Source organism: Prionailurus viverrinus, chromosome D4 (assembly GCF_022837055.1).
Source record: "Prionailurus viverrinus isolate Anna chromosome D4, UM_Priviv_1.0, whole genome shotgun sequence".
Classification (NCBI taxonomy): Eukaryota; Metazoa; Chordata; class Mammalia; order Carnivora; family Felidae; genus Prionailurus; species Prionailurus viverrinus.
In genome coordinates, this window is record NC_062573.1 from 77756020 (window position 1) to 77772023 (window position 16004).

The following is a 16004-nucleotide window of genomic DNA, read 5'->3' on the forward strand; positions in this document are numbered from 1 at the left end:
GTTGGCTTCTGCCAACCTCTGCCTTAGTTACCCAACTAACTTGGAGAATGGGGGAAGGGAGCGAGAGAACCCCACCGGGGTGGGGGGGGGGGGTCTGCATCTCCTCCAAGCAGCTTGCACGACCAGGATGCACAACTACGCCCTCGCCCTGGGGAGCTGAGCTTTCTGCTGGTGCAGCGCGCTTTCGCACCTGGGCGGGCACAGGATCGCCGCGGCTCTGCATCTCTGGCTGCACTTGCAGCCACCCTGCAGCAGTGCCCTCGGCGTTTGCAGCCAGTGCAAGCTAGCTCGCGGCCGGAACGCTAGGGCCAGAGTTGGGGGGCGGTGGGCGTGGCTGCATTCCCTTTCGCCTTCTCCCGCCCAGGCAGTCCCGGGAACGTTCTGAAAAGTATCTAAAAGTTGGGCGCCGCGCGCGCGCGCGCCAAAAAAAAAAAAAAAAAAAAAGCACAACCTCCTCCCTCCCCACTCCCGCCAGTCTGAGCGTTGTGTGGCTCGACCTCGCCACTCCCGCTGCACCTCCGGCTGCGGCGCGCACGCTTTCTGCGCCTTCCGCTCCCGAGCCTCGCCGTCGGCTGGGCTCTTTCCTTGCAGCCGGCTCCAGACCAGAGAGGAGTCCAGAGGGTCCTAGCACTCATCTTTGGGGCACCATGCCCAACGACGAAGCATTCAGCAAGCCCTCGGCACCGTCGGAGGCCGGGGCACCCCCGCAGGGCAAGACGGGGGGCTTCGGCAAAGCGGCAGGACCGCAGCTAACTAGCAACGGTGGTGCGGGAGCCGGGGGCAGCGGCGGCGGCGGCGGAGGCGGCGGCTCGGGCTCGGGCTCCGGCTCCGGGTCGTCGGGCATGGGCTCCGGGGGCAAGAAGTCCCCGCGGCTGCCCAAGTGCGCGCGATGCAGGAACCACGGCTACGCGTCGCCGCTCAAGGGCCACAAGCGCTTCTGCATGTGGCGGGACTGCCAGTGCAAGAAGTGCAACCTGATCGCGGAGAGACAGCGCGTGATGGCCGCGCAGGTGAGTGCGGGCGTCCAGGAACAGGGGGATCAGCCCCGAGCTTAAAGTCCCTCGAACGAGGCGGGCGCCACGCGGTCCAGGGGTTCTGGAGGGAGGCCGTGGGGCTCGCTGACGGCCGCGGGGCCCAGGCCTCCCAGCTACGCGACGCGCCACGCCACCCTTGGAGGACCGGGAGTCGTCTCCCATCCGGCCCGCGGAGGGGGGAGGTGCGGGCTTTGCCCGAGGCCCCGGGATCCCTGATCTCGCCCTTAAATAGAGTTGCGGGGTTCGCCCACTTTGGGGGTCCCCAGGATCTCGGCCCTTTTTCAGAGCAGAAAGTTAGTTGCTGGGTTTGCGCTGTTCGGAGTCTCGGGATCCCCGACCCCGCCCTCTAGCAGACAGTTGAGGGGTTCGCCTCTTCGGGCGTTCCCAGAATCCATCCCTAGGATGGCTGATCCTTTCCAAGCAGTACGTTTCAGGGATCGCTCTGTCCCGGAGTCCCTGGATCCCTGACCCCGTCCTTCAGGAGAGTTGCGGGGTTCGCGCCTTCGGGGGTCCCCAGAATTCCTTGGATCTCTGATGGTTTTCTTGGAGCACAGAGGTGCAGGGTTCGCCCCTTGGGGGGTCACCAGCATCCCCAGGATCTCTGATCCCGCTTTCAGAGCAGAGAGTGTTGGGAGGCCAACCCGCCCGCGGTCCCGAGGATCTCCGACCTCGCTGTTGGAGCACAGAGTTGGGGAACCCACCCCGCTCCGGAGGCCCTAGGATCCCCGCCCGCGAGCAGAGATTAGCTCTCACTTTGGGGAGGGTGCTGGAGGGCTCCCGCTCGGCAGACTGGGGGGGGGGGGGGGGCAGCACGGAGGTCACAGCGGCCGCCGCTCTTTCGTGTACCGCGCGGGTGGCGAGATCCTCCTGGAAAAGTCGCTGCGGCGCGCGTGGTCCCCGCGCACCTCCAGGCGCCCTTCCCAAGCTCGCCGCCCGCGGGTCCGCGCCACGCGCATCAGCCATTTTGAGCCGCGGAAATTTTACTAGCGTTTTAACTTTTGCCGCCTGGACCTGGCCTACTCAGGTCCAAGTTCCTTTGAGTCTGTTTTAAAGCACTCTTAAGGATATTTGAAAATCAGCTCAGGGGAGAAAATGGCAAGGGTTTAAGGGTAGATCTGTAGTTGTGGTTTTTTTTTTTTCTAAAGCACCCCAAGCAGGACAGTAGTTTAGCGTCTTCAACGGAAATAGCGTCCTTGGTATCCTGAAAGGATTTTTAGGGGAGAATAATATACATTCTTTCCAGCTAAAATTTGTTTCATCCTTTTAAGACAGTTTATTTAAGATTAAAAGATACCAAAGAAATGTTTACTAACGATGCGCTACTTTTGACTGGGATCGTGTAGATATCCTCCGTGGAGAAGAACTCCTATAAGCGGTTTAACAAGACTGTGCGTTTTTATATCCGTCTGAATTTTGAAAATGTGTCTCAAATTGGTTGTATGTTGCCTTCACGGGTCGCAAGTGGACACGCAGGTTATTTTCCTTCGTTTCCTTACGGATTTTTAGCTTAATCTGGAGTGGGTGAAGAGAGAACACTGATGGAGGGTTAAAATGCATCCCCGTGAGCTTACTGAGAAAGACTTAGGGGCATTGAAGTTATGTTTGTAGGTAGAAAAATATTCTGAACGTTTAGTTGTTAGCTTAAATATTTAGTGTGGAGAGTATGCTTGAGAGGGGAGTTGTCCTCAAAATATAATTAAAAATCTGTATTGAAATAGGGCCATTCATTTTGAATAAGCTTTCTTATTAAAAGGGGCACCAACTTGGAAAAAGCCTGTTTGCTTATGTTAAAAACAAAAACGACGCAGGGTTACTGGTATAATACGAAACTTCAGCATTTTCTGCACCAGAAAGTTTGCACTGTGCTAGATGAAATCCTTTAAAATTTCCCATAACAGCCATTCTTTTCGTTCTGAGTGTGTGAAATTGAATTTAAATATGACCTTCAAGTGGTAGTGTTTTAATCAATTGCCCCACCTTTCTGGATTAAATAACATTTCTTTAAGATCTTTGAGAGGTCTTCTCTGTCCCTCTCCTGCTTGCCTTCTCTCTCCCTCCCTCTCAAAATAAATAACTTAAAAAAGTAAGTAAAATATTTGAGAGGTTTTTATAACAGTGTCCTTAGTTTATGGTGTATATAATAAACACCCTGTGCATTTTGTGCACGCGTGGGATTTGTGTAAATTGGGGTATAAGCATGCATTGACGTATTTCAGAGATCTGTGGGTATTTTTTGCTGTTGTTGCTGCTGTTTCCGTGAAATCTTTCATATTCTGTTTCTAAACTTAGTTATTAATGGAGAATCCAAGACTTAAGGCTGGTCGTTTTATCTTGATTATTTAAGGATTTTGTTTTGTAAGTTGAGGATTCTTGTTGTGAGGGAAATTATTTTCAGGTTAATCAGTTTGCTAAATGTGGACTACAGTTTTCCTAAAACAATATATAAATCGTAACCGTGTTTCTGGTTAACCATTTTGATTTCGACTTTGGGCTTGTAGTTGGGCCGCTGAGGTAGAGATATTTTACTTTCTCATTTCGCTCTTACCAATAGTCCAGTTTCAACAGAAATACTCCTCTTCTGTTACGTGTAGGAGGCAAAAGTACTTTACTTCTATTTGCTTTACACTTTTTTCCCCCCGAACCTTTAACAATGTTATTTAAAAGCAGATAAATTGAAGAGGGACCGTGAGGAGTCTCTCTCCTAGGTTAGGTCCCTTACACCCTCACTTCCGGCTCCTTCCTTCCAGCCTGTCCTCTGCCTTTCTTTCCCCCTGTAGCCTCTCCCTTCCTTTCCCCAGGGACTTCAACACGGGTGTTCCAGCCTCTTCCTCCCATTTTGGCTCTGCATGCTCCTCCATTCCAGAGATCGGGGCCCTGTGGGGTTTCCCGGGCAGCCCCTGCCTTTCCCACCTACCCTCCTCCCCTGTGCTATGTTGTTCTGACCCTTCCTTCTTGCCGGTCCAGGCGTTCCTCATTCTGTCCTTCGAGGCCCTGTTCCAGTACCACTTCTGGCTGATTCTTGCACTCAAAGCCATCTCTGTCTCCAGAGTCCTGCTGTGGGGGTGGATGTGTCCCTGTCCTGTGGTATTTGCCACATTGCGTGGTGAGTTGTGGCTGCCCATGTGCACCTCCTGCTTCTGCTTTTCAACAGTGAGTACCTTGGGATGGTGGACTCTAATCTCGCTGTGTCTTGCTGGTTGCTGTTCCCAGCATGGCGGCCTTTTATGTGTGGAGAGAAGGAGTGAGTGACCTCACTCTCCTTCCTTCCTGTTCTACACTCGCTGACTTCTCTTCAGGTTGAACAACTCTGCTTGGCTGACTCTACGGGTGTCACCCCCCCCCCCCCCCCCCCCGCCCATCCTCCCTGACCAGGCTCATTTCCTGCTCCTCTACATACTCCTGGGTGTAGGGGACAGGCTGTGACCCACCGTGGGCTCTAAACCACCTTCTACTTTGGCTGCACCTCCTAGGTATCGGGGTGGCTTTCTTTCGCAAGGAATGAGAGGATCTTGGGCCTCTGTCCTGAAGCCCCTAAATCAGCACGCCTGGGGTGACGGGGGCCTGGTGGTTGTGGCGCAGCTGTGCTGTCCAGGTGACGGGGGTGGGGGGGTGCAGGAGGGCTGACCTGCTGCCCTGTGCTTGCAGGTGGCCCTGAGAAGGCAGCAGGCCCAGGAAGAGGAGCTGGGGATCAGCCACCCCATCCCGCTGCCCAGCGCTGCCGAACTGCTTGTCAAGAGAGAGAGCAATGGCAACAACCCGTGCCTGATGACCGAGAGCAGCAGCCCCTCGCAGCCGGGGCCGGCCAGCACCCCCACCACTGCCGCATCAGGTAAGGGGCCCGAGGCGCACGTGGTCGCCGGCCAGGACGGAAGAAGGGCCGCGGTCCACGAAAATGGTCTCGGGACTGGCCTGAGCCACGTGTCACATCCAGAACGTAAGCAGTCTCCCTCTGCGGGTCTGTCTTTGGCTGCCTCACGAAGGAGATGGCCAGGAATTCTCGAATTGGAAGTCTGGTAGCTTCGCTTTCCCATTGGCTAATAGCTAAGTCTGAATCTGGACAGAGTCAGACTCACTTGATATCAGAGGGCTGAGATCGGCCCAGAGTTCATCTCACTCCACCCTCTGTTTTGAGGTCCTCTTGGTGGGAGGTAAAGATCCTTGTGTTCTAGAACCGTAAGTCCCATTTCTCTGGCAAGGACTGCGGTCCATTTGGGGAAGGTGTCTGCAAAGGTCCTGAGGGGTAGGAAGGTTAAGTGACCGGCTGAGTCCACTGAGCTAGAAAGTATCTGACGTGGTCCATGTGCCTCCAGAGCTCATTGTGTTAAACTGGTCTCCAAATGACCTCAGCAATCATGACGGTCTAGAGTCACACTGTCCAGGATGGACGCCCCTTGCCAGGTGTGGCCATTTAAATTTAACCTAAGTACAGTGAAATAAGATGAAAACATGAAACCAAAGAAGGTATACAATGAGCGTTAGCGATCATTAGGGAAATGCAAGTCAAAACTATAGTGAAGTACCACTTTGCACCCATTAGGTTGGCGGCTCTCAAAAAAAATGAAAATAAAACCAAACAAAACCCCAGAAAATAACAATATTGGCAAAGATGGGGGAAGTTGGATCCTTTGTGCACTCTTAGTGGAAATGTAAAATGGTGTAGCTGACATAGAAAACAATATGGCATTTCTTCCAAACATAGCAAAGAGAATGATCTGTGATTCAGCAACACCTCTTCTGGGTTTGTACCCAAAAGAACTGGAAGCAGGGTCTCGTAGAGGCCCCTATACTTGTACACCCACGTTGATAATAGCATTCATAATGTGGAAGCAACCCGTGTGTCCACGGACAGGTGAGCGAGTAACAAAAATGTGGTAATGTGGTCTATACATATAGTGGAATGTTATTCACCCTTTAGGAGGAAGGGAATTCTAAACTTTTTTTTTTAACCTTTGTTTAATGTTTATTTTTGAGAGGGAGGGAGGGAGGGAGAGAGAGAGAGAGAGAGAGAGAGAGAGAGAGAGAGAGAGACATAGTGTGAGCAAGGGAGAGGCAGAGAGAGAGAGGGAGACCCAGAATCTGAAGCAGGCTCCAGGCTCTGAGCTGTCAGCACAGAGCCAGACGCAGGGCTTGAACCCACGAATTGTGAGATCATGGCCTGAGCCAAAATCAGACACTCAACCCACTGAGACGCCCCAAGAAGAAGGGAATTCTGCCACACACTAAGACATGGATCATCTTGAGGATATTATGCTAAGCGAAATGAGCCGGTCACAAAAAGACAGATACCGTATGGTTCTGCTTATATACTTAGAGTATCAAAATCATAGGGACAGAAAGTGGATTGGTGGTTGCCAGGGGCTGGGGGGAGAAGGGAATGGCGAGTTAGTGTTCTGTGGGTGTAGAGCTTCACTTTACAAGGTGCAAAGAGTTCTGGAGACAGATGGTGGCAATGGTGGCAACATTACAAAGGTGTTTAATGTCACCGAAGCGTGCATTTAAAAGTGGTTAAGATGGGAGATTTTACGTTACATGCATTTTACCATTATAAAAAAAAAATGTGTTTAAAAACTTAAAACCTTTAGCTCCTCAGTTGCACTACCACATTTCAAGTGCTCAGAAGGCACTTAGAGCTCAGGTTCTAATTATTTAAATTATCAGAAAGTGTACATTTCCATTTTTCACAGAGTTCCTTTGAATGGCACTGGCCTAGAATGCAGGAGTTCTAGGAAATCCACCAAGATCTGTGAAATCCTGTTGACAAATATTTATACTGTTGACCCTTAACAACACGGGGGTCAGGAGTACCAACACCCTGCACAGTCAAAAATGCATGTATAACCTTTGGCTTTCCAACAACTTAACTGCTAATAGGCTACTGTTGAGTAGAAGCCTTACCAATGATATAGAACAGTCAATGATATAAAACATTTTGTATGTTATGTGTATTATATAATATATTTTTATAACAAAGTAAGCTAGAGAGAAGAAATGTTATGAAGAATGTCATAAGGGGGAGAAAATACGTTAAAAGAACTGCTGTATTTGTTTTAAAAAATTCACGTGTCAGTGGACCTTTGCAGTTCAAATCTGTGTTGTTCGGTAGTCCACTGTATTACATGCTAAAAACTCATGCCGAAGGGCGTCTGGGTGGCTCAGTCAGTTGAGCAACCAACTTTTGATTTCGGCTCAGGTCATGATCCCAGGGTTGTGGGATCGAGCCCCGCACCCAACTCCATACTGAGCTTGGAACCTGCTTAAGATTCTGTCTCATTCTCCCTCTGCCCCTCTCCCCAACTCATGTTCTCTCTCTAAAATAAAATAAAAATAAAATAAATAAAAACATATGCTGAGATTCATAGAAGATCTTTAGAGTCCACTAAGGCTCCCTGAAATACAGCCTTGCAGTGTGATTCCTCTTCACTAAGCTTTTCTTGAGTTACTCGGTTTGTTCAGCGGGGCTGAAGTTATTCAGCTGCCTTGCCACTTATTTGCTGTGCAACTTCAAACAAGTCACTTAAGCTCTCTGGGCCTTTGGTTTCCTCATATCAAAAATGGGGGAGGAGGTCTTTGAGGGTTTTGAAGCCTGAGTCCTGGCCATTATAAAGAAGGTAAAGGTAAGTGGGCACCGAAGAAAGCCAGTGAGAGGTGGAACCCTTGTGTCTGTGCAGCAGGTAGGTGTACCTCTCACTGTGAGTATTGCTGCGGCTCTAGGTTCTGTAGTTTACAAGGAGAACCGTGTTTTTTTTCTTTGGCTTGGTTTCTCATAATGTATGCCTACAAAGGGTTTCCAGACTTCCCTTTTGTTAGGAAGGACTGAATACATTTATCAGCAGTGGGATCTTTACACTTTGAGATTATATGCTGTGTTTAAGGTTGATTACCAAATAATACCGGGTCAAGGGCTGGTCTGGTGGATTTCGCTGGAGGGCTGAAATGGGAAAGGGGTGTGTCAGAGGAATAAAGAGGGGAGTGAGTAACTCATTTGATTTTCACGAACATCTTCTGAGGTAGGCACTATTCCCCATTACAGCTAAGGAAACCAGTGGTAAGGGATCTGCCCCAGAATAAAGCTGAGTTGAACTTGGATTCTGTCCAGGGCTGTAAGGCCTCAAAGCCCATGGATTTTCCATTTTACCTGCCTGTGAAGAGAGGCTGGGGGAACAGTTGCCATGTTTCCTTGTCAAAAGGACCAATCACAATTCAAGGCTGTGGTTTAATCTTCAGAAGGGATTTAGGGCTACCCGAGAAATTAAGAACAACTTAATTAGGGACAGAAGTCCCTGCCATTCACTGTTGTTCTAGAAGGCTGTGGCCACCGATCTTCATGGGGAGGAACAGAGGGAGAGGCCCGTGATGGGTAGATGTCCAAGCAGGGCAGTTTACAGGGCACCACAGGTAAGCCTAGCTTAGCCAGCTGTCCTGCACTCCACCTTGTGGAAGGGATGTCAGAGTTGGATTGTATACCCAAGAAAGGAGCTTTAGAGAAGGATCTCAGGGTTGACGGAGTTCAGCGTGACAAAGACGTTCTCGAAGAGTATTTCAGAGTAGCAGCAGGGAAAGTCACAAATAGAAGCAGCAGGGGAGCAAGCTAGAAGGTTCAGGGTCAGGGAGGATGTGACCAGATTCCCTTTTTTTGCCTATGGAGCTGGTAGACCTTGGAGTCATTTTGGAGTCTTGGACTCAACACTCAGCAGGAGGGAATGAGGAAGCCAGCAGTGTGCTGTGCTCGTGTGCTTGGGAGGCATCGCTCTGGAGGCCCTCTGCCTGTGGGCTCTCCCCTCGCCAGCCCACCTCCATGGGGCAGGAGCCCCAGGTACATGGTCTCACTCCCAGAGCAGGGGGAGGGGCAGACAGAGAGAGAGAGAGAGAGAGAGAGAGAGAGAGAGAGAGGGAGAGAGAAAGAGAATCCCAAGCAGGCTTCATGCTGTCAGCTCAGAGCCGAGTGCAGGGCTCAGTCTCAGGAACCTTGAGATCACAACCCGAGCCAAAATCAAGAGTCGGACGCTTAACCGACTGAGCCACCCAGGCACCCCAAGGCTTGCACCAAGGCTCTTGAGTGGAGATTGATAATTTCTGGGCTGAGCTAGGATATGAGCAAGAGAAAGACAGAAAAGCCACTAGAGATAAACTACATAAATATATAGAGGGAGGAAAAGAGAGGAAGGGAGGTGGGGAAGAGAGAGAACCAAGAGAGAGAGACAGACAAACAGACTGAAGAGTGTCCTTCAAGGTTTGTGAAGCACGTGGGGCCCAATTTAAGATAGTTTGCTGCTAACACATAAGTAGAGCTTATATTAAACTTCCAGAGATTGGGATTTATTTGAAATAACAGTTAACTTCATGCAGTAAAAGGGAAACAGAGTACAAAAGCGTATTCAGTGAAATGGGGTTGTACTTCCAATCCCAACCCGCAAATCCCTTCTGTTTGGCATTCCAGGATTACTGGCTGGACATACAGGCTCATGTGTCTGTCTTTCGCTTTTGTAGATGTATTATTCATGTATTTAACTTAATGACAGTGCATTGTTCCTACTTGGAGTTAGTTTAGTTTTTTTTCTTAAAACATCTTGAAAATTTTTTTAACGCTTGTTTTTGAGAGCAAGTGCATGCGAGTGAGCGTGGGGGAGGGGCAGAGAGAGAGGAAGACAGAGGATCCGAAGCAGGCTCCAGCCTCTGTACCAACAGCAGACAGCCTGAGAAGGGCCTGGAACTCATGAACTGTGAGATCATGACCTGAGCTAGTCAGAAGCTCAACCGACTGAGCCACCCAGGTGCCCCACAGCTTGGAATTTTTTACTGGGTTAGCCCTCCATCGTATAAATGTGAAAGGCTAGAACTTTATTTAGTGAGGGGTGAAAGCTGCCAATGTGGTCAGGGAATAGTTGCCCTACTCACACGGAGGCAAGCTGTTCCCCTTCTCCCTCTAATATCTAATGTTTAGTGTCTACAAGGGCAGTAGCCTAGTGAAATTCAGTAGATTTTCATGGCCTTGAAGTTTCTTAGTTATCTCCTTTTGGCTCCCAAAAGTGCCAAAGTGAGAGTGGAAAGCACCCAAGAATTATTGCCCACATTATTGGCTGCATTCTAAGGATGCTGTGAAGGAAATTGGGTTCATCACCAAGCTGTTGTTTTCACTTATTGGAGAGCACACTCCCTCTGAATAGGATCCTGTACCTTAAAGGAAAGTCTCTCCACTCCTTAACCAGAGACTGGCTACCATCTACCAAAGATTCCTAGAATAATGGGGTGGAAACGATTTCTTACTATTATTTTCATCTATGACTGTGGTATTACCGTGGAAGAAACAGCCTTTTGAAGCACTGCCCTATTCATTGTTGTTTCTTACGCTAGCAGGATCATTTTCAGTGCAATGGCAAAGAAAAAAAAAAAAAGCATTTTTTATTGTAAATAACAGTGAGTTAACCGCAACTATTCAACATTATCTCTGCGGTTTTCCATTTTTAATTTTAGCGTAAAATATGTCTTAGAATTTTTTCTTTTAACGTTTATTCATTTTTGAGGGAGACAGCGTGTGAGCAGGGGAGGGGCAGAGAAAGAGGGAGACACAGAATTCGAAGCAGGCTCCAAGCTCTGAGCTGTCAGCACAGAGCCGGACGCGGGGCTGGAACTCACAAATCGCGAGATCATGACCTGAGTCGAAGTCTGACACTTAACCGACTGAGCCACCCAGGCGCCCCTAGCATAAAATACATCTTAATTTTCAAAATTACCAGTTGACTTTAAAAAGTCTCACATAGGCGTTCTTCATCTTTAAAATTTGCATTCCTCTTTGTTTTAGTTTTCATTTTATTTTTTTAATGTTTTTTATTTTTGAGAGAGACAGAGTGTGAGTGGGGGAGGGGCAGAGAGAGAGAGGGAGACAGAATCGGAAGCAGGCTCCAGGCTCAGAGCTGTCAGCGCAGAACCTGACCTGGGGCCTGAACCCACGGACCATGAGATCACGACCTGAGGCGAAGTCGGATGCTTAACCAACTGGGCCACCCAGGCGCCCCTGTTTTATATTCTGCTTGTCCTTCAACTCCTGCACAACCAGTCGGAGGCTGTTTCTCGCATGGCTCATGCTGAGGTCTGCATGGTTCTTGGCCTCTCCTTTTCTGGGCACAGCTGTCAGATGAAGGGTTGCATTGTAGCTCATCAGGCGCATGTGTGTCCTTTGTAAGTAGGGACCTGAATGTTATCGCCCTTGGGGCCCTCCCTTCTGGAGCACCGGGCACTTCCACACACATTCACAGTCACACTCCCTCGCATCAGACCACCTCCTACCGTCTCTGGCCTCCCCCCTGCTGCCGGGCCTCCTGTGGCCTGTGGCCCACTTTCACTCACCTTTCCCCTGTCGGAAGGGTCAGTCAGGTCTGTGTCTGATAATGATGCCCCCCTCCCCTGCCACCTCCAACTTCGATGCTCTTCCTTCACAGTAATTTCTCACTGGAGCATACACAGGGAGCAAGCCCATGCTGGTAGGGGAACACATTTCATTGTGTGTCTTCTCCGTGCTTTACAAATGGGAAATGTGGCAGTTTGAAAATGGAATCGTGTGTCCCTGCAGCTCTTACCAGTAAGAACTGTGGCCGATGAATTAACAACAGAAGATACTGAGTTTAGATTTTGTTTTTTTTTTAAATAAACCTTATTCTTTAGAGCAGTTACAGGTTCACATCGTAGCGAAGAGGAAGGCACAGGGATTTCCTGTGTGCCCCCGTCCCCACACATGCACAGCCTCCCCTGCCATCGACGTCCCCCACCAGAGCAGGACACTTGGTACAGTTGAACCTGCGTGGACATGTCGTTACCCCTGAACTTTGTAGTTTACATGAGGATCCAGGCTTCGTGTTGTGTGTTCTATGGGTTTGGACAAATTTAATGACCGTCTGTACCCACCATTGTAGTGTCACACAATTGTTTCAGTGACCTGAAAACCCTGTGTGGAGTTATTGAAATTTAAAATAACATTCCAGGGGTACCTGGGTGGCTCAGTCGGTTAAGTCCCTGACTTCGGCTCCAGTCATGACCTTCTGGTTTGTGAGTTCGAGCCCTGAGTCGGGCTCTGTGCTGACAGCTCAGAGCCTGGAGCCTGCTTCAGATTCTGTGTCTCCCTGTCTCTCTGTCCCTTCCCTGCTTGTGATTTCTCTCTGTCTCTTTTCTTTCTCTCTCTCTGTCTCAAAAATAAACATTTAAAAAATAACATTTCAATTAAAAAATTTTTAATGTTTATTTTTGAGAGAGAGAGAGAGTGCAAGCTGGGGAGGGGCAGAGAGAGGGAGACACAGAATCTGAAGCAGGCTCAAGCTTTGAGCTGTTAGCACAGGGCCCAATGTGGGGCTCGAACTCACAAACCATGAGATGACAACCTAAGCCAAAATCAAACGCTTCACCGACTGAGCCACGCAGGCGCCCTCATTTCAGTTGTTATCTTTGCAGTTTTCCATTATTGTAAAGAAGGAAGCACTTCATTTAAATGAATACCCAAAGCATTTCATCTAAACCGCTTTGAAGATTCACTTTTGAGGAATTCTGGCCACTTATATGAGATGAGCTCCATCAATTCTAGATGGAGTTCTCAATTTCTGTTAGAATAGAAAATGTAGACACTTGTTTTTAAAAAGAGTTTTGATAAAAGTATGCCCCAATTTTACTTTCACAGGGAAATTTCTAGAATGTTGTACAAAACAAAAACTCCCTCACCTAAGCTCCAGTTGGATGCTTGAATACAAAAAAGAAACACTGAAGAGTCATGGTGCCGATCATCAAGTATCCGTTATTTTAGATCGGCTCTCACTTGATTTTATTTCTTCCGAGGGAAGTCTTTGCTTGCATGGCAGACGTGGCAATTAATCGGGCTGATAGAAATTCTCTGTAGATAGTATTTCCGGAGAGCAGTGGCAGTCAACAAGGTACGCAGGAGGTAGCCTTCTGGTCTCACTGTGGCTAACGAGAAAAGTTAGAAAACATCTAGGGCCACAAAAAAGATAAATGCTAGGTTTCAAGCACAAATTAGTTGTGTAAAAACATTTGCAAAAGACATGAAAACGTTTTGATAGGTTTACATCTTTATCTCCTTTGTGAAAATGTGATCTTCTGGGCAGGGACTGTATTTTGTTTATCCCTGTGTCCACGTGCACAGCGCAGTACCTGGTTTTACAGTAAGCGGTCATAAACCATTGTTGAGTGAGTGAATGGTGATAGTTAACATTGGAAGTTGTGTTTTAAACACTAGACTAGTTGTTGGCGGCGGGGGGCGGGGGGGGCATGTGCCTGGGTGGCATGGTTGGCTAAGCGTCCGTTTCTTGATTTCGGCTCAGGTCATGATGTCAGGGTTTGTGGGATCAAGCCTCACTTTAGGCTCTGTGCTGACAGCATGGTGCCTGCTTGAGATTCTCTCTCTTCCTCTCTCTCTCTCTCTCTCTCTCTCTCTCTCTGCCCTCCCCCCCGCCATAAAAATAAAAAGTAAAAAGGTTAAAGCACTAGACTAGTGGCCATGCACCCATCTGCAGATGTCAGGGAGTAAAATCATTGATCAATGTGCATTTTTGTTTTGTGATATTCTTAAAATGTATCTGGAGTTTTGAAATGCTAAAATGCCAAACATAATTTAACAACTCAGAGGTGTAATTCATGTACTGTATAATTCCTATATTTAAAATGCACAACTCATTGTTTTTTGGTGAATTCACAGAGTTGTGCAACCATCACCAGACTAATTGTGGAACATTTTTGCCTCCTCCTAAAATGAAACTCTGTCCATTAGCAGTCACTACCCTCCTCCCAATCCCATACCAGCCCTAGGTAACCACTAATATGTTTTCTGTCCACACAGATTTACCTACTCTGGACATTTTGTGTTTTTGGACACTTCCTGTAAATGAAATCATATATGTGGCCTTTCGTTTCTGGCTTCTTTCACTTATCCTGATGTTAGCAAAGTTTATCCATGTTGTAGCATGCATTAATTACTAATTTTTAAATTAAAGTTTATTTATTTATTTTGAGAGAGAGAGAGACAGAGTGTGCAAGCAGGGGAGGGCAGGCAGAGAGAGAGAATCCCAAGCAAGCTCCGTGCCCAGCACAGAGCCTGATGTGGGGCTCGATCTCACAACTGTGAGATCATGACCTGAGCCGAAATTAAGAGTTGGAGGCTCAACTGACTGGCCACCCAGGTGCCCCTTCATTTTTTAAATTAATATTCCATTATATGCATATATCCTATTTTTTTCATCAACTGATGGACATTTGGGTTGCTTACACTTTTTGGCTCTTAGGAGTAATTTTTCTGTAACATTTTTGTACCAGTTTTTGTATGAACGTGCGTTTCATTTTCTTAGGTATGTACCAAGTAGTCCCAATTGCTGAATCATATGGTAACACTATGTTTTTTAACCTTTTTAAGAACTTTTGAGAATGTTTTCCAAAGAGGCTGCATTGTTTTACATTCCCACAAGGACAGTATGAGGGTTCCAGAAAATTCAAACTTAAGTTTTTTTACTGCTTATTATTTTTTTTTAAGTTTATTTATTTTGAGGGAGAGAGATAGGAATGCAAGTGGGGAAGGGGTGGAGAGAGAGGATCCCTAGCAAGCTCTGCACCGTCAGCACAGAGCCTGACCTGGGACTCGAACTCATGAACCATGAGATCGTGACCTGAGTTGAAATCAAGAGTCAGATGCCTAACTGACTGAACCACCCAGGTAGGTGTCCCCAAACTTAAGTTTTTAAAATTTTTTTAATGTTTATTTTTGAGAGAGAGAGAGAGAGAAAGAGAGAGAGAGAGAGAGAGAGGGCAGAGAGAGAGGGAGACACAGAATCTAAAGCAGGCCCCGGGCTCAGAGCTGTCAGCACAGAGCCTCACGTTGAGCTTGAACCCATGAATCCTGAGATCATGACCTGAGCTGAAGTCGGACACTTAACTGACTGAGCTACCCAGGCGCCCCAAGTTTTTTAAAATTAAAAGGTAAGATACCTTCATCCTGGTAAACATTACAGATATAAAACCCAGTGAGAGTCTCCTTGATGACCAGAAGTTTAGATCATGGAGGATTGTCTAGGTTTGCATTTTATTTTCACTGGAAATATGTTAATATTCAGTCTCTTACAGTGTTTCCTCTTTTACCTCGTTATCACATACAGTTTTTAGTGAAAGGAATGGTGTTTGAGAAGGTACACCACAGAGGACCTGGTGATGGGCTTTCTTTGCCGTATTTTGGCTAACGTAACTCTTCAGACCTTGGGGGACAAGCATTTCCTCAGAACAATGGAGAAAGAATTCTGTTGCCTTAGAAACTTGGCAAGAATAATTTTTATCCTTGGGTTTCTGAACATGAAAAACCACCATTGCTTTGGTGGGACCCAAAAGCGAAAAGCTGAGGGTTGGTGAATATGGACCCCTGTCCTCCATATTCCGGTGGGAAAAGGGTACGGTTCATAGACTGTCTTAGAATTTACTGCCAATAGCTGGTCACAGCAGTAGGTGTTGTCATCGTGTGACACAGCCTTGCATTTTCTGTCATGGGAAACTCTTGCGTGTCCAAAAGCTCACCTGTGTCATCTGTTCGCTTGCCCACTCTGCACCATCCCCCGGAGTCCTTGAACCATGGATTCCTGTTAACTGCTGATTCAAGAGTCCTGTCCATTGACCACCCACTCATCACTCACTATTTTTTGCATCTTGTGGACGCCTTTCCGTACCTCCTGTTGTTTTATGTAACTGACTTCTAAAAAATTTTTATTGCGTCAAAATATACATGGCGTAAAATTGACCATTTTGACTCTTGCTGGCGTGCAGTTTTGTGGCCTGCAGCAGTCAGGCTGATGTGCCGCTGTCCCCACCATCCGTCTCCAGAATTTTTTTTCATCTTCCTAAACGGAAAGCCCATCCCCACCAAGCGGTAACTCCCCATTCTCTCCCTCTCATTAACTGTTTTGCTGGCACAGCTTTCTTCAAAGCTTCTCGGTCTTT

At 47.7% G+C, this 16004-nt stretch overlaps 1 protein-coding gene across 2 annotated transcripts in view; it reads left to right on the forward strand.

Moving 5' to 3' along the window:
* The first annotated feature begins 482 nt into the window (after window positions 1-482).
* The window catches only part of DMRT1 (doublesex and mab-3 related transcription factor 1), a 111574-nt gene continuing 96052 nt past the window's right edge, over window positions 483-16004 (forward strand). For both annotated transcript variants that reach the window (XM_047828925.1, XM_047828926.1), the window contains exons 1-2: window positions 483-1010; window positions 4680-4863. In XM_047828925.1, coding sequence (XP_047684881.1) covers window positions 648-1010; window positions 4680-4863 — 547 coding nt within the window. In that variant the 5' untranslated portion in view covers window positions 483-647. The remainder of the gene's footprint in view (window positions 1011-4679; window positions 4864-16004) is intronic.